We start from the raw sequence: 25,283 nt of genomic DNA, 5'->3' as shown, positions 1-25,283 counted from the left end.
CTTTTAAGAGTTTTATCAGATTAAAAAACAAATGACACAGATCATCAGCTTTGAAAAGCACAACAAAATTCATCAGTACAACTAGGATCAATACACATGTAATTATATCATACCAAAACTAAAGCATTATTAAAAATAGAAATTTATGAAAATAAAAATATAACAAAATATTCTTAAAGTAATATAACTTTATAGTCTAGAAGTTTTATTATTTTGCCATAAACATTTAGGTCTATGATCCATTAGAAAATAACAACTGTGGGGACTGTGTTGTAGCTCACTGGTAGAGCGCTTTTCTAGCATGTGTGAGATGCTGGGTTTGATACCCGGTACAACATAAAAAAAATAAAATAAAGGTACTATGTCCATCTACAACTAAAAAAAATAATAAAGAAAATAACAACTGTATCTCTTGTGAGGTAGATGTCACTGTTCGTTTTATTCAGTGATACCAAATTTTATTAACATCAATATAGAAATATATTTTTCTCCAATGAACTGTCATGAATTAGGTGACCCTATAATGTGAGTCTATAATCTGTTCTGTGTTGATATTTATAATAGTGAGCTCTATCATTTACTGTAGCTATACAGCAGGATTTTTTAAATATCTAGTAGTATAAGTTTTCTATCTCTGTTTTTTCCAGATTTTCTAGGATATTGTAAGTCTTCTAAATATGCTTCTGAGTTTAAAAATTAATTTTGTAATTTCCAAAAATATCTATAAAAATTTTGACTGGCATTCCAAATTGAATCTATGATCTAAAGAGTGGAGATTTATCTTCTTTAAAATATTTTATCTCCTCATCCATAAACAAGATTGTTTTCTATGTTTGTTTGCATTTTTAAAAATTCTCTCAGAAATTATATATATATTTTAGTGTAATTGTTTATGCCTTTTATTAGATTTACTTATATGTATTTGATGTTATAATGTTTAAATTTGTCTAATTTTGCAGCCAATATTTAAAGAGAGCATTGATTTTTGTGTATTGACCTTATATTTGGTGATCTTATGAAATTTATTTATAAATTTTATATTTTTATAGATTTTTAAAATTTCTATTATATATTACATAATCTGTGAATAAAGAATTTCATTTTATCTTTTCCAATTTCTAAAACTTTATTTATCTTTCTTATTTTTGTGCTGGCCAGTAACTGTAAGTCAATATGAAAAGAAGTGATGATAGTAGTATTTTCACTTCTTCCCAAGCTCAAGGGAAACTTATTTCAAACATGCTTTAGAGATGCTACCAAAATGGTCCTCAATCTTAGAGTATCTGGAATGGGCTCATGAATGTGCCCAAAGCAAAAAGAGTTGCTTTAAATGTCTGATATGAGCATAGGTAAAGATACAAAAGCATGTCACTCTGCTACTTAAATATGACGATTCTCACCCTTCACATCATCTTTCTCCCAGTTTCATCCACAAAGGAACCAGAGAAACCTAGAAACAGTGGGAAATAAAAAAGAAGTTGGAAGCTGGTAAATACAGAAAATGTGGCAATAGGTCCTGCACACTCTAAAGACCACCATCCCAGAATAGATTTTAGTTAGGTAAAGGAAGATGATTAATTTTCATGAAGTTAAGGGCTTTTGATTATGAAATTTACTTAGTTATAATAACTGATAAAGTGATATTTTTCTTGATACCAAAAATAATTGGAGAAGTTTTGTAAAGATTAATTTAGGGTCCCAGTAGCATAGGAAATATTAATTCTACAGAATATTTTCAAATGTCCCAGTCCAAGAGGCATGGGGGTAGGAATGATAGAAGAATGAATTGGACACTATTACCTTATGTGCATATATGATTACATGACCTATATAACTCTACATCATGTACAACAAGAAGAACAAGAAGTTATACTCCATTTATGTATGATGTGTCAAAATGCATTCTACTGTCAATGTATATGAATTAGAACAAAATTTTTTAAATGGCTGAATAAAATAAATAACTGTCCCAGTCTATTGTCAAAACAGCTAAGATTACTGGACATTAACAGCTATGCATAGAACCCTTATAAATACAGACTAGCTTGAAACCTAAAGAGGAAAATCTCAAAGAACATCCCACTGAAACCAAAATTCTACCTAGTTTTACAAAGTCTCTGCAAAAGAGCTATCCGCTCTAAGAAGTAACTAGAATGAGAACTTGTGAATTACTAGACCCTGGCTGATACCTAGCAAACTCATGAACTCTCCAAACAGTGAAGGCAGTCTCCAAGCCTCCCACGTATTCAACAAGAGGTGAACACTTTTCTTGTTCAGGACACTTAAACATAACCTCGGACCAATCACTGGCTGAACTCTAAACAGAACTGACCCCAAGTAAGATAAGATTTCAAGGTAAAAGAAAAGCAGAACTTATCAGGAACATCAGAGATTTTATACAACCAGGTAGATAGAGTTTACTGAATTAGTCTAGGAAAGTTATTAAAGAATCAAACAAAAAACAATAGCAAGTCATAGGGGATTAGGGAAGGATCAGCACCCAGAGTGCTACAACATAATATTTTAATATCCAAGTTCCAGCAACAACCAAAAAATGGGAAAAAACAGTGAATTATGACTCATCTTGAGAAAGGAGAAAAAAAAGCAGGCAACACAACCTGTCCATGAGTGTGCTCAGATGCTGAACTTAGAATATTGGGCTGTAAACTTATTCATACTCATCCCATACTTCATGATTTTCTTCAAGGCTCAATAGAAGAGGTGAGCTTAATTTCATCTAGGGCTATTAATCCTTCTTTATATATTTTAGAGTCCAAGGGAAAACTCATGCACATTCAGGTTCTAGGCAGATGATATTAATGACAGAGTGGATTGGGTCTGAGAAAACAATTGCAGTAATGTAATGATGGATGGCCAACAATATTTAGCTAAGACGGGCACTCAGTTCTAAAAGAGTAGCAGAAACAGACAAACTTCAAGCACATACAGAGTCTGAAGGAAACAACAACTGTTCAGTTCACTTGATCAATTTTCTGTGCATCAAGTCCCAGGACTGAAAAATATTCATAATCTTCAATAGAATCTGGATTTTTGTTAAAATCCTATTGATTCTTAAATTATAACTTATTCATACAGAAAAGTAAACACTTCATAAAGATGCAAGTTGCTCAATTTTTATACTGTGAAAACACATCTTGATTGAGAAATAAAACACAGTAACACTCTAGAACAGACCTCAATTCATTTTTATATAATACTTTTACTTGTCCTCATGTAACCATTATTGTAATTTTAGAACTGTATAAAAACACAATGCATTACTTTTTTTGTCTCTGCCTTCATTCATTCAACATTGTCTTTGTGAGATTTAATCATTAAGGTGCTTATATAGTAAATCACAAATTTTATAGCAACATTATATTTCTTTGTGTGAATATTCCATACCATATTTTTCTATAATAGTATTGATAGGCATTAAGTGTATCTAGGGTTAACTTTTATGAGCAATGCTGCTATGAATAATTTGCATATATCTTTCAGAAAATAAAAATGTAAGTATTGCTTTTGAAGAATGTTTAGTCATAAAATAAGTACACATATATTTAGCTTTAGTAAATACCATTTACTCAGAAAACTTGTATAAACACCTACAAAACACAGGCAGTGTGAGAATCCCAAGTGCTCCGCATCTATACCCACACTCAATGTTCTATGTTCATTTAATTTTAGCCATCTGCTAGCATGTAGTGGATATCTCATTACAATTTAAAATTTGTACTCCCCTGATAACTAGTAAATTTGACCACATTATTTTGTTTATAGATCATTGGGAGATCTTATGTATCATACCTGTTCAAGTACCCAGGTTTTCTTCAAATTGATTTCTAGAAAATCTTTATATCAGATGTTTGAAAAATAAAAAAGAAATATTCAAATATTTGTCCTAGGGAAGTATAAATTTGGGAAAAAACAAGGGAAATTTTGTGAAAGCAATTGTAAAATCAATTATACTCATTGCCCAAATTGTTGTTATTCCATAACCTAAAAAATGAGTAAGTATATTTCACCAAAATAAGGGAATCAAGGGAAACACTTAAATAATCATATCATTAAATTCAAAATCAAGTATTTGATAAAATTCAACGTTCACAAAAATAATTAAAAATTTTTGTAAACTATGAATAGAATGAAACATGGTTGATATGGGCAGTAGACAAAGGTACGTCCTTTTAGACAAATTTGCCATTTCACATCAATAAAATCAGTAATTTTTTATTAGATGTTACTGCAATAATTAATCACTCATGTGGAAAAGAAGACAGGTGACCACTATCACACCATCCACAGACATCGTTGCCAGATTATTGTACATCCAATGATGAAAGAAAAAAGCTATATATTCATAGCATCATCACAGTAATGATTTATTAATTAATCAATAAGTTCTTGTGATCTCAAACCACAAGGGAGTTGTTTGATTAATTTAACTATGCTGAAATTACTGAAAAGTTTTGTAATATCCCTTGGGCTTAATTCCTATTCCTAGGAAATACCCTGATGTTTCCTGACATACCATACTTCTTCCTTGGAAAGTCTTCCTACTGTATGCACATCTGTCCCCATGCTGGTTTACACTCCTTTCCTTTCCTCTAATGTCTTTCTTTAATTTATTCAGATTTTCTCTCTCTCTCTCACTTTCTTTCTCTCTCCCTTTCTCCCTCCCTCCCTCCTTCTCTCTCTGGTTTGTACACCCTCCTGGGTTTCTGTCAAACACCCCACACTCAATGCCTGCCAGGCTAAAATCCCTTCCTGCTCCAAATGAGTCCCAAAGTGTCTGGAAATATGTTCCTGTTCTGAAGTATGCAGTGGTTCACAATGCTCACTTATTATTTTTATTCTATTTAGAATTTATAATAATAGTGGCTATATTACTGTTACTACTGATAGTGATTCCTTGGGCTTTCTTTCTTTTATTTTTTTCTTGAACCATCTTGCCTGCCATTTACCAATTTTACTAAATTCTTTCAAAATTGTACTATTGGCCTTATCAATTTTCTCAGTTATAAACTTGTTTCTATTTACTTTCTATCTTATATTTGTGGCCTGAAAACAGGTGACAACTATTTTCAATTATTGGTATGAGAATACTTTACAAGAAAAGTCACCTCTCTTACCATCTGAAAATGACCAGAAAAATCAGTGTCATTCTAAAGCTGCTCTCCAGGAGCATGGAAAGAGCCATGCCCCTGGTATGGGCAGTAGACATAAAAGAATAATGTTTCTTCTGATTTAATAGTGCTCCTTGAGGAAAATCACCAGTAATAGACAAATGAGTGTTGAGCTTTGCTACATGCCAGACACTTGTCAAGCCTGTTATGTGTGTTGTCCCCACTCCTCACACTAATATCATGAAATTGGCACTGTTACTCTAACTCTATAGATTTGGAAATTAGGGAACTCACTTTAGGAGTTAGAACTAGGTTGGTATGACTCTGGTGCCCAAGACCTTATACAAAACAAGATATTCTCCTAGAACTCATAGTAATATCCAGCCTCCTTCACATAACATACAAATCCCTAAGCAATTTGGTTCATTTCACTCTTCTAAGCATATCCCCTATGATTTCTGATTATATTCTTTTCCCCTAACTATAACAAAATATTTAAATTTGAGTTTAAATAGAATGATTCTCTTTTTCTCATACATTTATGAATAAATACCACATGGCATGGAAAGTCAGAGAAGAAAGAATGAGGACATGTTTGTGGAATAGGTGAGATTTAATTTTGACTTTGAGAAGTTGACATGGTATAAAGTGCTAAGGTTAATAAAAATAAAATGTTCAGAAATTGCTGCTCCAATAATAGGATAAACGAGAGCATAATGAGGAGATAAAAGACAAATTCAATCAAGATGGTGGGAAACCTGAGATACTGTGCTACTTTAGAATTCATTCTGTAATGATTTAAGAGGCATTTATAATTAGAATATCATAGTCATAAATAGAGTTTAACTTTTCTAGAGTAATTAAAGTGTTCATGGAAAAAACAAGTCATCAAAAGAATAGTTTGAAAATTTAAAAATAACAGTCACAAATACCAACATTTTAAGTGCCTTGGAAGCTAGATATAGACCCACAAGGAGTCCATGGGCCAGGTATGAATGGGTGTAAGGCAGAAAATATATTGCACATCTGAGGGCACTCACAATCATTAAATTATAGTTTTCCCTCCAAACCAAAGATGCACCAAAATCCATTCCTTCCCAGAGCTATATATTGTCAATCTTTGTTAGGGTCAAGATAGAGGATCCTATCTTGGGCAGTGCCAATGTGAATGTGATGGATGAAATGGGTTAAGACTAGAGATAGCTTGGAGAAGAGTTTCCTATGTCTGCAAGGGTAAGAGAAATCTAAATAGAAGGCAGGATCGGTAATCCAATTTTATGCTGAGTTAGAGGAGCTACCAAAAATGAGAGCATGGTTGGACACAGTTAAAAGGTGTTGAAATATCCTAGAAAGTGATTGAAGTTATAAGGAAGATCATTACATGGGTAAGGTCAATTGAGCTATGAAATTTGGAATAGTGTAAGTGATACATACGTAGCTAAAAATAGGTGTTTAGTTTTTCTTAATATATAATAGATAGTTCTGAGCTAAACTCTTATCTAGAAGATAAGATTTACTTATCACAGTAGTCAAGCAAATTTGGAACTATTGTTACCACTCTTGTACAGTGGAGGAAACTGTGAATTGGTATAGTATAGGTATGTACTTAAACACTATCCTAGTTAATTAGCTTTATAGGACTGGGCTTTGAAACCAAGCACTGTGACTCTAAATTTCAACAATATTTTTAGAGCACATATTCCAAAGTTAAAATTGCTACTGAAGTTCAAATTGGTGCTGACACAAAGAAGTGTAAGGAAGATTTTGATTGGCTTTAGTGTTTCCAGTAAATAACAAATTAAATACCATGCAATATAAAATACAAAACAACAAACACCAACCAATGAAGCACACGTTGAGAATGATAGAAATTGTGTGTGAAGACTATGGAGATAGCTGAACACAATTATGTTTTAGAAGAGTATTTTTACAAATTGTTAAGATTCACTCAGCATTTACCAGTGCCATGAATTACTTTCTGACATTTTGCATCAGTTAATTTATTTAATCCATACTGAATATGTAAGAACTGATTGAACTGAGAAAAATAAGTAAAGAGCAGAGAGAATCATGAATGGCAAGTATGTAAAACAAAGCTTTAAACCAAGGCAGTGTGGCTCCACAGTCCACATGTTCAACAACCACAAAGACACTGAAGAAAGCAAGTGACTGTTAAATGGAATTGAATGCAAGCTTTTGCCAAGAAGAGCCTGAATCAAGCAGAAACTATATTACATTAAAGTTTTGTATTTCATTAAATTATTTAGTAATTACTTATAACAATTATTTTTATTATTACTTGTTAAATAATAATTCATTCTCAATAGCAGTTTAAGTAGATTCATAGAACTGTTCCTTTATGCCAACAAATTCCCACTTTTTGAAGTTTGGTTTTGTTATTTTTTTTTTCTTGAAAGAACTGAGACAACAGGTACAAAATGTTTGCAACAATGTTATAAGAGAATTCTTCTTAAAAGGAAATACTACAATAATTTATTCATACTAATATATACTTTTCAACTGTGCAAACATTAAATACTATTTTAATTCCCTAATCATGTTTGCAAGCAAATATGTATTTACGTGTGGGAAACTCTTCCACTCTTTCTATATACTTCAACCTTTTAAATATATTTAATGAGAGAATTTGTGAAAATATTTGTGACAAATATGTGAGTTTTCATGTGCTACAGAAATTGAATCTAAATGTTCTTTTTTGACACAGTATGGGCCACACTGTATGTAAATGCAGCCACACATGCACTGCACATTAGGGAATAGTTATTTAATATTATGTCTCTTCAATAAGTCTCCAGTACAAAACGTCCATTAGAAATGTTGCTCTCTCCTCAGCAGTCTCCTCAGGGCTCCTTTCACATCCTTGTTCCTCAAGGTGTATATGAGGGGGTTGAGGGTGGGAGTCACAACATTATAAAAGAGTGTGAGAAACATGCCCTGGCTGTGGCCAAAAGATCTCTGTGGTTGGATGTATATGACTGAGCTGGTCCCAAAATAAAGGGACACCACTAGTAGATGAGAGCCACAGGTCCCTAGAGCCTTGTGCCAAGCTTGGGATGACTTAATTTTTATCACAGAATGTGCAATGAATCCATAGGAGACAGATATCAATGCCATGGGAAGGAGGAGGAGAACTAATGTAGCCACAAAAAGCTGGACCTGGTTTGCATGAATGTCAACACATGCCAACTTGATCATGGCAGGCACTTCACACAAGAAGTGGTGGAGACGACGGTGCCCACATTGAGGAAGCCGCAGGGTGATGGTGCTTTGGATCAGAGTGTTTCCCACTCCACTGAGCCAAGCTATTCCTGCCAGGGTCTTGCAGAATGATGGGTGCATGCCAGCCGTGTAGTTGAGAGGTCTGCAGACAGCCACATAGCGGTCAAATGCCTTGATAGTAAGGAGAACACACTCAGTGGAACCTAAGGAAAGGGACACATAGAGTTGTAGGACACAGCCAGTGGATGTGATAGTCTTGGCTGGTCCCCTCAGGTTCCACAACAGCTGGGGCACGATGCTGGTAGTGAGGGCAAGGTCAAGAAAGGAGAGATTAGTGAGGAAGAAGTACATAGGTGTGTGGAGTTTGGAATCCAGGCGGGAGACCACAATGATGGTTCTGTTGCCCACAAGGGTCAGAAGATAGGATATCAAAACTACCACGAAAATGATGATTTCCAACTGGGGCTGGTCTGAGAATCCAAGCAAAATAAAACCTCCCTCAGAGGTTTCATTGTTTTCTTCCATCAGTCTTCAAAGGCAAAAGAGAAAAATAGAAATTCAATCTAGGGAAGTATTATTATTACTATTTACCTACAATATTTGAGATAAACTCTTAGATAAGGTTTTTAACCAGTGAAATTATACAAAGAAGAAAAGATAATTATTAAAAAGACATTAATAAATGCAAAGGCCTTTTTCTGTCATTTTTGTCACAGTAAATATTTGATATCTCCTTTTCTTCATGAAACTGTCTCTTTCCCTTAAATGTCAAATTTATTATTAAAGATAGTCTACTTAGGAAAAGCTTCCATTTGGTCAGAGTGACAAAAAATCTGACTAACACACCGCTTAACCCTGACAATAACAACTTAGGCAGAGTTGATCTGGGGCTTATGGTTTCAGAGAGTCAATCTATGGTCAGTTGACTCCATATTTCTGGAAATGAGGAGGTGGAGCATCATGGAAGCACAGCATGGTGGAGGAAATTGCTCACCTCATGGTTACTGGGATGTAGAGAGACAGAGAGGAGCCAGAGGGACAGCATATAATCTTCAAAGACACATTCCCAGTGGTCTAACTCCAGCCAAAACCCACTGGCCTACAGTCACCACCCAGTACAGTTGAACTTTCAAATGATTAATTCTTCAAATAGATTAATCTATTTATGAAGCTGAAGCTATCATAATCTAATCCTGTCACCTCTGTACGTTCTTGCATTAACAGCTTTTGGGAGACTCTTCATATCCAAACCATAACAAGTGGCTACTTAAGTCTGTTAAAAGTAGGAGTGAAGTAACAGACAAATGCTGACAGTAATTTAAAATCATCATTGAATGGATTTTCAGTGATTGTTGTTCATAATAATGGAAATTGTAGTGCAAAAATAGTGAATGAAGGTCAAGAAATTGATCAGGAAAATAAATGGATTGTATTATATGTCTTAGGGGTTTTTTTGTCATCTTACCAACAAGATGGATTATAATGATGCTTCTTAAATTTAATTATCTGATCAGCATAAAGGGTTAGACCCTCATAACTGTCAACATAAAGGGAACTAAATAGTTCTGTACTTTCTTTACTTCAGAATACTTACATAAAATCTTTTATCTCTTAAAGGTAATGGGAAAAAAAACACAGGTCATATAAACATCTGAAAACACACAGGAACACAAACTTGGATGTGCACATTTGTTGAGACAGATAACCATGAGATGTTTTTGATAAAAATTAGGGGAAGACTATAATCATTTTTTTAAAATAAACTAGGTGTTAGCATTTTCAAAGTCATGAAAAGGCAGAACATATCTTTACAACTCACTTTCATTGTTGTACTTAATAAATTAAATTGGATCATAGTACAGTCCCTCATGCCTATTCACTTGCTATTTTTTTTATGATGTTATCATCTGTGCTCCCAATTTTTCTGCTCCCAGGATAGCATCGTCTAGAATCATTTCCTTTTAGTAATATTAAAGGATCAATTTTTTGTTTTATTTAAACATGTTTATGTTTCGAAGAGTTAAATGTGTCTGGAATGGGAGAAATAATGCTTTAACCCTTTAAGTTCTGGAGCTAAATGTGCATAGCTAATGAAGAATTCTACTCAGAAAGCCTGAATCTTGTGCTATATATATTCCACATTCTGCATATTATAGTGCTGCTTAACATAAGATGGAAATTTGTCTCAGACTAGTGGATTTTTTTTTTACTTTTAGTCACTAAAGTAACTATTTCAGTAGTTTAAACATATACACAGATCTAATACAAGCATGTTATTTCCATTGCCTCAAGCAAATAACACAATGATATAATTTTAAAACTTTAGAATCATCTTAAGTTTGAACTCTTAGAATATAATGTCTTCTTAAATATGAATTTATTTATAGATGGAAATTCAGGAATTACCAATTTTCTAGTTTTGTACCAAATCTTAAAATCACATAATTTGATAGGATGTTACATTTCAAAGAAACTTTAGAAATAAATTTTTAATTTGTTTCCCTTTGCCAGAGTTCAAATGCAAAATCCATAAACTCCTGTTGAAATTAATATAGTATACACATTCATATCTCACATTATTTACAGTAAGTTTTTAGAGATTTACTGAATTATAATTGACAAATAAAATTGAATATATTTATCATGTACATGATACTTGATATATGTTTACATTGTGGAATAATTGTACAAACCAGTAATTTAATTTTATATAAAGAAATAATATTAGTGTAGGTGCTTATTAATCTACAAAAAAGTTAAATGAAATCAAAATCATCTAATTATTCCTCTTATATCTTCCTATTATAATACTCTAAAACATTTGGATTATAAGTAATATTTCAAGAAGAGCTTTCCACTCTACCCATCACATACTCTATTTTTTATCCTGAATATCCTGAAGAATAACTCTTCTCTATCCAATCTGATGAGAACCAGCTCATACTTCTGAAGCGAGATATATAGAAATTTGCTTTGTCCACAGTTCAAGTATGACTTGTGGCTTGAAGTCACTGAAGAGAACCTCTGAAGGAGAGTGATGAGAGAGAGAGAGAGAGAGAGAGAGAGAGAGAGAGAGAGAGAGAGAGAGAGAGAGAGAGAGATTTCAAAACAGAATAGTAAAAAGCTATCCTTTTAAATCTTAAATATGAACTATAGAGTGCTATTTGGAAAATTATCCAGAAAAGAGGAGCTCAAGGATAGCACCAATCTATGCAAACAATATACAGCAGTGGACTACGTACTTAGTTCCTATTTTGATATCTATAATGTTAACTGGTACAGTATGCAGAAATATTAGGATTAGCAATTTCCATCAGTAAAAACAGTAAATAATTATGAATTTTGTCTGGTATAAAATCTAAAAACAGAAGTTGTCTATGACTTCTACTGTATTACTTATAAGAAAATCTTTTTACTTTTGGCAAAAAGACCAAGAACTTTATTCCCCCTTCACCTTTTTCTGACTGTTCTTATGGTATGAACACAATTATTTTGAATGAATATGCAGAGAATAGACCTCCAAAAGGACTCCTGAAGGGAGAGAAGGTGACTCAATCAGGGAAGTAGCTAAGTTGGTGATGACAGTAATTCCTGGACAAAGATGTGGTGATATGAGACAGGTAGATGGTTACTCACATTCTCTAGAACATCATCCTCCTTTTCATATTCATCCACATGTAGAGAATATTGCTGTTGACATGACTCTGGCATAACTGAGTTTCTCTCCTGGAGTGAACATCACTGTCCAATACCCAGGTGAAAGTAAATATGATTTGAGCAATTTTCCCTGGAGAAAATCAGATTAGAATAAATGAAAAATATATAGGATATGGATTTTCTCAAGACTTTGGGATCTGTATTTCCACATTTCTAATTATCATGGAGTTGACTAGTGTCCAGAACTGTGCTCTCCCAAGGGAGACACATAAAAGAAGGCATTTCTCCATGAGACATTGTTTGTTTTTCCTGTCAGACAAATTCTCTTACCCATATTCAGATTTCTCAGTTGTATATGTTCTTCTGTTCATTGCTATGGGTGCTATGGGTGAAGTAATTGTCATTGCTATTAAAAATTAGCTACATAATTGGGAAATAATTTTGTAATTATTTTGTACCAGTTGTCTCTTTTGTAACCAGTTACTTTCACTAACAAATATAAACTTTTTCAATGTCAGTAAATATTAACCATAACATCAGTTTCTCACAAATATCCCAGTATAAGGGTAGACCAAATTATTTGAATATATTCCACATTTATATACATTATATTTGTTTATAATTTTACCATATATTATAAATTTCTGAAAAAAATATTTTTATAATTAGATATGTTTTATAATTAATTAATGAATACATTATTATATATTTAATAAGGACCTTTTCATGTTATGAGTCATAATTTTATATTTAAAGGAGTTTAAAAAATCTATTTCCCATTATGTCAGTGAACAAGAGTCTCCCCAATCATTCCAATTCAGTGATTATTTTTGTTTTCTAATCCGCTGGGTAAGAAATTACACATCACTATGGCCTTTAATCTGCCTTAAGAATACCTTTTTTAAAAGTATTTGTCTATATTTTATCCCTATTCTGTGAGATTCATTGTTTGCAGTGAAATCCTCATATATTTAATCATCTCATGTATATTTTAGTTAAACTGATAAGTCAGAAATCTAATATTGTCATTATTTTGATGAATCATCCTTTGTCCCATTAAATGATATTTCCTCACTAATTTGAAATATAGTTATGTGACATGTTGAAATTTCTGATATTTGCATTTTTGTTACAAAGCTTATGAATTTTTCAATAATATGTTTTCCAGGAATATATTCACTGATTACATATAGTCATACAAATTTTACATTATTTTTGTTACTGTTGTTTTAATGATTTAATTTCACTTGATTTTTAACATAGATGTAATATAGATGTTATAGGGGCTGGGGTTATGGCTCAGTGGTAGAATGCTTGCCTAGCATGTGTGAGGCACTGGGTTGGATCCCTAGCACTATATAAAAATAGATAAATAAAATAAAGGTATTGTATCCATCTACAACTACAAAATAAATTTAAAGATATATGTTATAGAATTCTTATCCAATTACTGTTTTCAAACTACTGGGAAGAATGTCATTGGTATTTTGATGGGGATTTTGTTGAATCTGTGTAACAATAATGGTAGTATAACCATTCATTCTCCTTATCCAAGGACCTAGGAGGCCTTTCCATCTTCTAATATATTCCTAATTTTTTTTTCATTTTTTTTCTTTTTGAGGTTATTGTGAATGTTATTGTTTTCCTGATTTCTTTCTTGCAGATTCATTATTGGTACATAGGAAAGTTATTAACTTTTGTATGTTGATCTTGTATCCTGATACTTTGCTGTTTTGGGAAGCTAGGTGATAAAGAAGTATAAGAGGTTCATGAAGAATAAAAATATTATAACACAAAATAAGAGAACTTCTTTGCATTGATTTTTGTTATTTCACACACATAAATGTATGATTGATACTTCTGCCTCTAAGATCATAAAACTTCTGAATGGAAAAAAAAAGTGTGTCACATTAGTGTGGGTAGAGTGAAGTTATGGGAGGGAAAGGGAGGGGAAGGGGGAAAAGGAAAAACAGCAGAATAAAATAGACTTTATTATTGCTGTATGTATATATGTGACTGCATGACCAATGTGATTCTGCAACCTGCACCCTCAGAAAAATGAAAAATTATACCCCATCTTATTCAAATGTATAATATGTCAAGATCAAAAAAATGGCATTGAAAAAAAATTCTATTTACATGTTAAAATGAAGCTCACTATTATATATAACTATAATGCACTATTAAAAATATTAAAAAGGAATTCCATATACAATAGCAATTAAAAGACAAATACAGGATACCAGGCAGGCCCAGAACAGTCCAGTAAATCTGTGGGGAAACAAGGAAAGCCCAAGCTAGCCTAGGAAAGTCTTGCTGATCCTCTTGGGGACTATGTAGGCCCAGGACAGCTTGGAACATCTCCACAGAGCCCAATCAGGCCCAGATAGCCCCACCGATCCCCTCTGAGCCAAAGCAGGCCCAGTACAATCTTGTCCACCCCTGTGGAAACCAGGTAGGCCAAGATCAGCCCCATCAATTTGTACAGAGACCCAGCAAGCCCAGGAAGGACAGTATGGAGCCCAAGCCCAGATCCTGGACCACACTGCCAACCCACGAGGAGCCCAGGCACAGGCACAAGATGGCCCACTGGCTGAGGATCATGCCACACATCACATCGCTTCGTCTGCAAACAGGCAACCCAAAGCCATCATTCAACTTGCGCATTCAGTCCCATCTCTAAAGTGGTTGCCACACTCTTGGGATACCTTCAATGCCATCTCAAGTTACCCCCACTGCTGTCACCACCATCTTCAGTCACAGCAGATTTTATCTTAGGACACTGGCCAGTGATTGAAAACTCAACACCAAAGTACTTACAGGTTTGACTCCACCCTGCCACCAAATATGGATGTGGCCCATTGCATCTAGGGACAATAGCCAGGACCCAGAAGACCATCACCAAGGTCCCTGTAGGCTTGGTTATACCCCACATATTCCTGCTAGGTGTGCTAATAACCACCATCTTGTTGCAGAGGCAGGAGAGAGGCAGGAGAGCTACCTATAGAGTAAGAGAGGTCCCTATAGAGTAGGAGAAGTTGGCTGTTAATAGTAGAAAAGAAAGAGGTGACCCAGCAAGGGTACAGAATAGAAGACACAGAGACACACCCACATAAATATAGTTATCTCACACTAGAAAAAGGTACTAAAATATACATTGGAGAAAAGATAGCACTCTTAACCAGGTGCTGGGAAAACTGAAAATCTATATGCAGCAAAATGAAATTAAACACCTATGTCTCACCATACACAAAACTCAACTCAAAGTGGATCAAAGACCTAGGAATTAGATCAGAGACCCTGCACCTAATACAGAAAAAGTAGGCCCAAATCTTCATCATGTCAGATTAAGTTCTGACTTCCTTAACCATACTCCTAAAATGCAAGAAATAAAACCACAAATTAATACATGGGATGAATTCAAACTAAAAAGCTTCTTCTCAGCAGAGGAAACAATAATGTGAAGAGGGTACCCAAAGAGTGGGAGACATCTTTACTACACACACATCAGATAGAGCACAAATCTCTAGGATATATTAAAATACTCAAAAAATTTAATGCTAAAAATACAGATAACCCAATCAATAAGTGAGCTAAGGAACTGAACAGATAATTCTCAGAAGAAGATATGTAATTGATCAACAAATATATTTTAAAAAGTTCAACTTCTCTAGAAAGTACAGAAATGCAAATTAAAACTACATTTTCATCTCACCCCAGTCAGAATGGCAATTACCAAGAATACAAGTAATAATAAGTGTTGGAGAGGATGGTGGTGGGACTGTAAATTGGTGCAACCACTATGTAAAGCAGTATGGAGATTCCTAAGAAATCTTGGAATGGAACCACCATTTGACCCAGCTATCCCACTTCTCAGACTATAATCAAAGGACTTAAAATCAACATACTATAGTGACATAATCAAATCAATGTTCATAGTAGCTCAATTTACAATAGCTAAACTGTAGAACCAACTTAGATCCCCTTCAACAGATAAAAGGATAAAGAAACTGTAGTACATATTCACAATTAAATAATACTCAGCATTAAAAGAGAATATAATTACGGCATTTGCAGGTAAATGAATGGAGTTGTAAAATATAATGCTAAACGATGTAAGCCAAGCCCCAAAATCAAAGGCCTAAGGTTCTCTCTGATAAGTGGATGCTGATGCATAATGGGGGTGGGGATTTGATTTTGCAAATGGGAGGGAGAGAAGAGGAGGGGACATGGGGGCAGGAACAATGGTGAAATGAAATGAACATCATTACTCTAGGTACATATATGATTGCACATGTGGTGCAACTACATTGTGTACAACCAGAGAAAAGAAAAGTTGTGCTACACTTATGTACAATAAATTCAAATGCATTCTGCTATCACGTATAACTAATGAGAACAATTTAAAAAAATTTTAAAGACAAATACATGTGTATAACAACATGTTTAGGTCACCAATGTAATAATTCAAGTTAATTTAATTATTAAAAAACTCTAGTGGATTAAAATTTTTATGTAAAGTTTTAAAATATTAATAATTTTTTCTGTAATTTGACATAATTCAATAATGCATATGGAATAAAATGTCAGGAAGGGAAAGGAGATTGAAAGGAGAGGAGTAGCATGGAACTGGTGTGGAAGTAAATGTTCATACCATAAAGTCACATGTTTTAAAGCTAGAATATTTTAAATAGTATTGTGTTTTTATAAAATTGATTTTTATTGAATAACAAGAAAATACCTTCCATTTATTTAAGGCATTTTCATAGAGTTATTTTATAGAAAATTATGTGACATACATAAAAGTAGACAAAATGCACAGTCTGTAAATCTTAAGTGAATTTAGCCAATCCCTAAAAAACAAATGCCGAATGTCTTCTCTTATATAAAAGCGGTGACTCAAAACAGAGTAGGGAGAAAGAGCATGAGAAGAAGATTACCATGAAACAAGGAAGAGAGGTTGCAGGGAATAGGAGGGAGAAGGGGAATTGCACAGAAGATGGAAGGAGACCCTCATGGGTTACACAAAATACATATAAGATGGTTTGAGGGGGGAGTGAAGAAAAAAAATAGAGAGAGAAGTGTCACATTAGAATAGGTAGAGAGAGGTGATGGGAGGGGAGGGGTGACACAGAGGGATAGGGAGGGCAGCAAAATATAACTGACACAAGGATTGCTTTATGTAATCACATGGATATATAACCATTGTGATCCTGCAATCTGTACACATGGGAAAATGAGAATTCATACCCTATTTGAATCAAATATATGATATGTCAAGATCATTGTATTGTCATGAGCAACTAATAAAAAATAGAAATAAATAATTAATCCAAAAAAAGTAATTTTCATTTTCCCTAAATAAGTCCTTTAAAAATAAGATTTCCAGAAAACATAATTGTATTAAATACTATGTTGAAAATGCAATTTAAAAAACAACAGAAAATTATAGAATTAAAAGTTAAACTCTGTTTATAAGAGAAAAAATTCATAAAATATGAGAAAATATTTTTAAAAGAAACAAATACCTAAAATAAATGACAAAACATTAGCAATCTAACAGCATGATTTTACCACCCTAATTTTTCTTGAGTTAGCTCAGCATTTACACAAAAATGCTTACTTGGATCATCTCAACTGACCCTACTTCAGACATTGAAGAAAATTATTATCTATACTTTACAGATGGGAAAATGAAGCTTGGGTAAATGAGTTGACTCTTCTTTCAAAAGGAGCAAGCAACTCCTTCAGAATTTGGTTCCAGGGGTTCCTGGGTTGGAATCCTGAAGCCATTTAAAAACAGCATCAAATAAATTGAAAAGGGATGAGGCTTAGTATAATAGTTATGGTTAAAGGTCATCATTATAATGAACTATATAAAAATTAAATGAAGAATATTATGTATGAAACATTTGATTTCAAAAATGAGCATAAAAAATATAAAATGGATTATAATACTCATATTCAGAATTCTGAAAGAGAAGGAAGAATAGAGATAGAAAAATAGTAAAGAGAGATCATCTATTACTGTAACAGAAAAAAATAAAAATGCTTATATCTGGAGTATGTAATTAAGGATTTTGACCTATTTTAATTTATTTTTTAGTTTCTTATACTGAATATTGTTTTAAATGAATATATGTATATTTTTAGAGCTATCAGATCTTATAATACTTAATTATATGAGAATTCTGTAATTACAAAATTACAGAATTCTTTAATTCTGTAATTCTGTGGATCATCATCAAATGTCCAGCGAAGTCAATACTAATATACACTTCTCAAAAAAACAGTATTAATCTGCATTTACTCAATGTATAAGTACAAGTATTTGACATGTTCAAATCTATATATGTTTAGAATTTTACTGAAAGATTTCCTTAAAAATAGAGCCCATATTTATCAATGTCTACTTTAGATATTTTACTTCATTTTATAATTTTATTACATGCATAAATATAAAAACTGATTTTAGAATTATCCAATTTACTTATAAATTTTTATATTTTACAACTTCAGTTACCTCTGGGTATAAAAACAATTTGTTTTCTTTCTAAAACACAAATGTTTCCAAATTCTAAAGTGTATCTGGGCCAGATATTATTACTTATATATTACTCAGGAGGTTGAGGCAAAAGGATTGCAAGTTGGAGATCAACCTCAACAATTTAGCAAGGCCCTAAGGACTTAGCAAGACCCTGTCTCAAAATAAAACATAAAAAAGGAATGAGGATGTGGCTCAGTGGTTAAGCCACCCTGGGATCAGTACCAAGTACCAAAGTAATAAAAAATTAAATATATTTGGCCCTAGGAGTTTTTGATAAAGAATTGGGGGCTTAGTAAGAACTTTCCCTTAAAGGCCAGTTTCACTGGCCATGTATTCATATATGAACATAGGAAAGTTATATCCAATTCATTCTACTGTCTTTCCTATTCTTATTACCTTCACTTCACTTTATTCCCCTTTCTCTAATACATGAACTTCTATCCTCCTCTCCTTATCCACATATCAGAGAGACCAGTAGACCTTCGGTTTTAGGAGATTGGCTTATTTTGCTTAGCATGACAGTCTCCAGTTCCATTTATTTATCAGCAAATGTTATATTTCATTCCTCTTTATGGATGAGTAATATCCCATTTTGTGTGTGTGTGTATATATATATATATATATATATATATATATATATATATATATATCACATTGCATTTATCCATTAATTTGTTAAAGGACACCTAGATTGGTTCCATAGCTTAGCTATTGTGAATTGAGCTGTTATAAATATTTATGTGGCTACATTACTGTAGTATGCTGATTTTACATCTTTAGGTATGTACCAAGGCATGGGATAAAGGTGTCAAATATTGGTTCCAGTATCCAAGTTTTCTGAGTAATCACCATACTGCTTTCCAGATTGCACCAATTTTCAGTCCCACCTTCAAATATTAGTGTAACATTTCCCCTGCATCCTCACCAACAATCATTATTACTTGTATTTTTAATAATTCCCATTCTGACTGTAGTGAGATGAAATCTCATAGTAGCTTTCACTTGCGTTTCTCTAATTGGTAGAGATACTGAGAATTTTTTCAAATATTTCTTGACCACTTGTATTCCTTTTTCTGTGAAGTGCCTGTTCAGTACTTTTGCCCCTTTAATGACAAGGTTATTGAGGGGGGGTTACTTTTATTTGTTTGTTTGCTGTTAGATTTTGTTGAGTTCTTTGTGCAGCTTGGAAACTGATGCTCTGTGTTGTAGGTAGCAAAGATTTTTCTCCCATTCTATATGCTCTATTTTTATGTTCTTAACTGTTTACTGTGAAGAAAGTTTGATACCATCCCATTTATTGATTCTTGATTTGTGCTTTGGGAGTCTTCATGAGGAAGTCAATTCCTAGACTGACAAGATGGAGAGCTGGGCCTACATTTTCTATAGGAGGTGCAGATTCTCTGAATTAATGCCTAGGTGTTAGGGTTTTGTGTTTGAGAATGAGGTCTCTGATAACTTCATGACTGTGGCATTCTTGGTGGCTAGGAAGTTTCTGTGCAAAGACACAGGATGCCTGACTGTTGTAGCAATGCCTTGCTTAAGGAGGCTCTGTGTTAGAGTCTTATCAGCCTTGGCCTTGATCTCAGGCATAGTGCTCCTGTGAATAAAGAAACTCTCTTGTTAGGCAACCACAATGTTTCATCAAGCTCCATTGCACCTGAATCTGTCCACATAACACTAACAACTAAGCTCCTAATATTGCACATTGCAACTACAGTATGTAACTGAGGAATAAACTGCATAATGTTGCTAACTGTATAACCTGATTAAAGACACAATGAACAATAATTTGCTACTGATGCCAGTGACCTAAAGTAACCTATTGATATAAATAAAGCTGGTAGTTTGGGCATTCTGAAATTCTACCATATTTTGTGCCTCTACATCTTGTCTCTGTGTCTCCTTTTCATTTTCCTTACACCTAGATCTTTGATCCACTTTGAATTTTGTTCAGGATGAGAGACAGGGGTTACATTTTAGTCTGCTATATATGGATTTCCAACTTTCCTAGCAACATTTTTTAAGATACTATGCCAGGTTTCTGTTCTCATGACTAAAAGGCTCAAGGATTACTCCAGTTGAATTGAACTAACTGGGCTGTGTAAAATAACAAGTATCTTTTTCTTGGGGTTGCTTTGACAGCTCCTCTGACCTTAAGGGTGTGCAAGAAGAGAGAGAGAAAGAGCAAGCGCTGAGTCCTTTTATTGAGGAGAAGCTATTCAAATGAGACAAGGGGTCAGGTTTCAGGGGGTTGAGTCTATCTTCATGCTGTCTACTGTCAGCAGGTTCACTGACACCTGGGTAGGCCACACCCAAAGTCACAGTAAGAGAAGGGGACACACACAAGGTACTTCCATGGAAGATTCTATCCTAAACAAGGCAAAGGGTTATATTACAAAGAAACAGGTGAGCATAGCTTCACCAATGGGGCTGTAGCAAGACACACTCATGCACAAGACACTGACTCTTAAACCCAAGAAGGGTGGGGATGTCCAGATATAGAAGAAAAAAATGTGACCTCTACCTCATCCTTCACAAAGTCAACTCACACTGGATCAAAGCCCTAGGAAGTAGACCAGAAACTTCAACTGCTAAAATAAAATGTAGGTCCAACACAGTAACCTGTTGGCACAGGAAATAACTTTCTTAACTAGACTCCTAATGCACAAGAAATAAAACCAAAAAATCAATAAGTGGGTTAACATCAAATGAAAAAAAAAAAAACAAACTTCTGCACAGCAGAAAACAAGATCATGAAGAAAAACCCTACAGAATTGGAGGAAATCTTTGCCACCTGCTCCTCAGATATATCCATAATATATATAGAACTCAAAACACTTAATACCGATAAACCAAATAACCTAATTAACAAATAGTAAAAGGAACTAAACAAACACTTCTCAAAACAAAAAAATATTTGTGACCAACAAATAAATGAAAAAAAAAAGTTTCAACATCTCTACCAATTAGGGAAATGCAAATCAAAACTACATTGAGATTTTCATCTCACACCAGTTAGAATGACAATTATCAAGAATAAATATAAGTGTTGGTGAGGATGGGGGAGATGAAAGGTATACAGAAATTGTTGGTGGAATTGAAAATTAGTGCAACCACTTTGGAAAGCAGTAGGGAGATTTCTCAAAGAACTATGAATAAAACCACCATATGACCCAGCAATCTCACTCCTCAGTATATATCCAAAAGATCTAAAATCAACATACTATAAGGATGTAGCCACATCCATATTTATAGCAGCTCAATTTACAATAACTAAGCCATGGAACCACCCTAGTTTCTCATCAACAGATGAATGGATTAAGAAAAGGTAGTATATATATACACAGTGGAGTTTTTACTCAGTCAAAAAAAAATGAAATTATGGCATTTACTGGTAAATAGAACTAGACACTATCATGCTAAGTGAAATAAGCAGAACTCGGAAAATTAAGGTTGAATGCTTTCTCTAATATGCAGAATCTAGTAAAAAATAAGGGGTAAAAGAGATGGAAAGAAAGGGAAGAGGGGGCAGGATTCCATCAAAATAAAAGAAAATTGGTGAACTAGATGGAGGGAATTGTGTGTAAGGGAGAAGGGACCAGATAAGAAAAGAGCAGCAGAATAAATCTCTGTGTGTGTGTGTGTGTGTGTGTGTGTGTGTGTGTGTGTACCACAGTGAATCTCACTATCATGTACATCCACAAAACACTAACAAAAAAATCCTTAAACTAAATAACAGAAATATCAAAAGAGTATAGGAAGGGATTGGGGAGAGGGGGAAGGAGAGTACTGGGGACTGAATTAGAGCAAATTATATTCCATGCTTTTGTACATATTTCAAATTAATTCTAAAGTTATGTATAACTAAATAAATCAATGATATGTAAAACTAAAAAGAGTAAATAAAAAGAAAAAAAATTAAAAAGAAATTGAATTATACCAGCGGAAACACTATCAACTTGGAATTAAAGGACAGAAGTAGGTCAAAATGAAGGAAGACGATCAGACATCTGGGATTCTCTAACATAGGGGAAACAGAGCTATTTGACTGTAAATATGTGCTATCATTCAAGAAAAGCAAAGAGTGAACTCCAAAGATTATTCACAGAGTAGCAGGACTGTTCCTCCCACCCTAGTCCCAAAGTGCATAGACTGGCTGGCCAAAGGCTGTCCTGGCATTTACAGAGGGTGATCATATCTAGATTTAGATTTAGACAGGCCAGGATGCTGAGGCTCTGACACTCAGGAATAAGACACTGCCCAGAGCTGAGGAGGCAGCACTACAGCCTTGTTGCCTGGAGCCCAGAGCATCAAGTTAAAGAGAATTATACTTGAACCTAAGAATCAAATCAAATTTGTCTTGTTAGCTTTTAGAATTGTCTGAGCACTACCATCCCCCTTTTCCTTATAGTTTCTCCATTGGTATAGCAACATCTATCCTGTGCTAGTTCCACTTTTGAATTTTGGAAGCACATAATCTGTTTGCTTTATAAAAGGTGGTTGACTTTGTGTACTTTTACAATAAAAGCATCTTAAAGCTTGTGGCCTAAGAATCACCAAGGGTAATGGTTGCTTATTAATAACTATACATTAAGTTTTTCTAGAGAGCAATATTTGTAAATCAGACCAATATCTCCAATAGAGAAACACAAAAGTTATCCTTAGTTTTACTGCTGGTTCCTTCTACATTTAGTAATTGCTTGCTTCATAGAAAAGCAATGAATATTAATGATAGTCATATCTAACAATTCCTTATTAATATTATAATTAATCTTACTGTATCTCAACTAGATATATGTTTTCTAAGTCTGATCTAGTCTATGTATTTTTCAATTTATGTATCTGTGTTATGTATTGTATAACTATCATGTATCTATGCATGTAGAAATCATTTTATTTTCAACTTCTTTGCTTTTTCACAGTTTCCACGTTGATGGCCTATGTGTTTTATTTTCAGATAGTTCACGTATGCCTCAAATATGTTTTGCTATATGACCCTAATGTCTATTCTGCTTTGTATTTAGCATGTTAATTATATACATTTGTCTCTTGTTCTATATAAAAACACAATTTCTTATTTGTGCATATTACTTCTCTTTATATAATTCCAGTATTAAAATGCTCATTATTTTTCTATTGGTTATAGTATAGGATTTTTTTTCTTCCCACAGGAATAAAATACAAATTATCAAGAAAGATGAGTCTCAATTGAGGAACAACGAAGGGGTTCAATTTTAGCAACCCAGCAGGCTTTATCTTACTGGGATTCTCTGACCAGCCACAGTTGTAGATGGTTCTTTTTCTCATCATCTCTGTTATGTACATTTTGACACTGCTGGGGAACACAGCGATCATACTTGTTTCATACTTGAATCTCAAACTCCACACCCCCATGTATTTCTTCCTCTCCAATCTCTCCTTCCTGGACCTCTGTTTTACTACCAGTATTGTCCCCCAGATGCTTTGGAATCTCAAGGGCCCTGAGAAGACCATCAGTTACACTGGTTGTGTGATCCAGTTATACATTGCTCTGGGATTGGGCTCCACAGAGTGTGTCCTCCTGACTGTTATGGCCTATGGCTGTTTCATTGCTATCTGTCAACCACTCCACTATGGTGTTATCATACACCCAAAACTTCTCCAGCAACTAGCAGCTGTGGCCTGGACCAGTGGTTTTATGGAGTCCACAGTTCCTACCAGCCTTGTTTTCCAGCTGCCTCTCTGCAGCCACCACAGAGTGGATGATTTTATGTGTGAGGAGCCTGCACTGATTAAAATTGCTTGTGTGGACACAAACTTTTTGGAAAATGAGCTCTTCATAGCTACTGTCCTCTATGTGGTTATAGCTCTGGGGCTTATCCTGGTCTCCTATGGCTGCATTGTTAGGAGTATGCTGAGGATAAAATCCACTGAAGGCAGGAAGAAAGCTTTTGGGACATGTGGATCTCACCTGATTGTTGTGGTTTTGTTCTTTGGGACTATAATTTCTGTGTATATACAACCCAAGAGAAAGTACACACAGAATCACAGAAAATTCCTCACCCTTTTCTATACTGTGGTGACACCCTCACTTAATCCTTTGGTCTATACCTTGAGAAACAAAGAATTTAAGTGGGCAATAAAAAGGTTGCTGGCAAGAGACCCAAGTTAGGAAGAAATTCAAAACACACCCAAGCATTCTCTCAGACTTTGGGGACTTGTAGGTTTTATCTAATTATAGTTTCTTTTTTCATCTACAAGGAGCATAACTTTAAATATTCTAGGTGGGGAATTTTCCTTAATGACATCCTGACCTTAGCTACTTTAAGTCCTTCTTATCCTCCTTTCAAGAAATGTATGCATCTTCTTTTTGCAGTACTTCATATAAGAGTTTTATAAATAAATAAATATTTGTAGGTGAACCAATATGTATGGAATGTGTATGTATAAATAAATCTCAGTGTCACTACTCTAATGACCAACAACATGACTGACATGGTTATAACAAATACATTTTTTTTATCACAAAAAGAAATCCTACACCTTGTGAAGGTAAGATTTGGATCATAACTTCAGAAGTTTAAATTTATCTGAGAATGATTCCTGTGCCTTTTTAGGGCTCACATTTGATAGTATTATAGGCAGTGGATGTCTGTAGTTTATTTAAAAGTGAGAAGGCCTAATAGAAAACATCATTATCTAACAATTTGCCTTATTGGTTGATATTTTAT

General features: G+C 34.0%; 1 protein-coding gene and 1 pseudogene across 1 annotated transcript; one reads left to right on the top strand and one right to left on the bottom strand.

Annotated features, from left to right (window-relative positions):
* Positions 1-7,958: 7,958 nt before the first annotated feature.
* LOC144373246 (olfactory receptor 2G3-like) lies at positions 7,959-8,894 on the bottom strand. Its single transcript, XM_078036364.1, has one exon. It carries the CDS (start codon positions 8,892-8,894, stop codon positions 7,959-7,961), a length of 936 nt encoding a protein of 311 aa, XP_077892490.1.
* A 5,647-nt stretch (positions 8,895-14,541) lies between these two features.
* On the top strand, positions 14,542-24,724 carry LOC106145507 (olfactory receptor 2G3-like; annotated as a pseudogene).
* The last annotated feature ends 559 nt before the right edge of the window (positions 24,725-25,283 follow it).

This window comes from Ictidomys tridecemlineatus, unplaced genomic scaffold, assembly GCF_052094955.1.
Source record: "Ictidomys tridecemlineatus isolate mIctTri1 unplaced genomic scaffold, mIctTri1.hap1 Scaffold_325, whole genome shotgun sequence".
NCBI lineage: Eukaryota > Metazoa > Chordata > Mammalia > Rodentia > Sciuridae > Ictidomys > Ictidomys tridecemlineatus.
The sequence above is the reverse complement of the archived record's forward strand: the minus strand, read 5'-3'. Positions and strand labels throughout refer to the sequence as shown.

Excerpts from the sequence above, each read along its gene's own strand:
- LOC144373246 (XM_078036364.1), bottom strand. The coding sequence starts at position 8,894 with ATGGAAGAAAACAATGAAACCTCTGAGGGAGGTTTTATTTTGCTTGGA.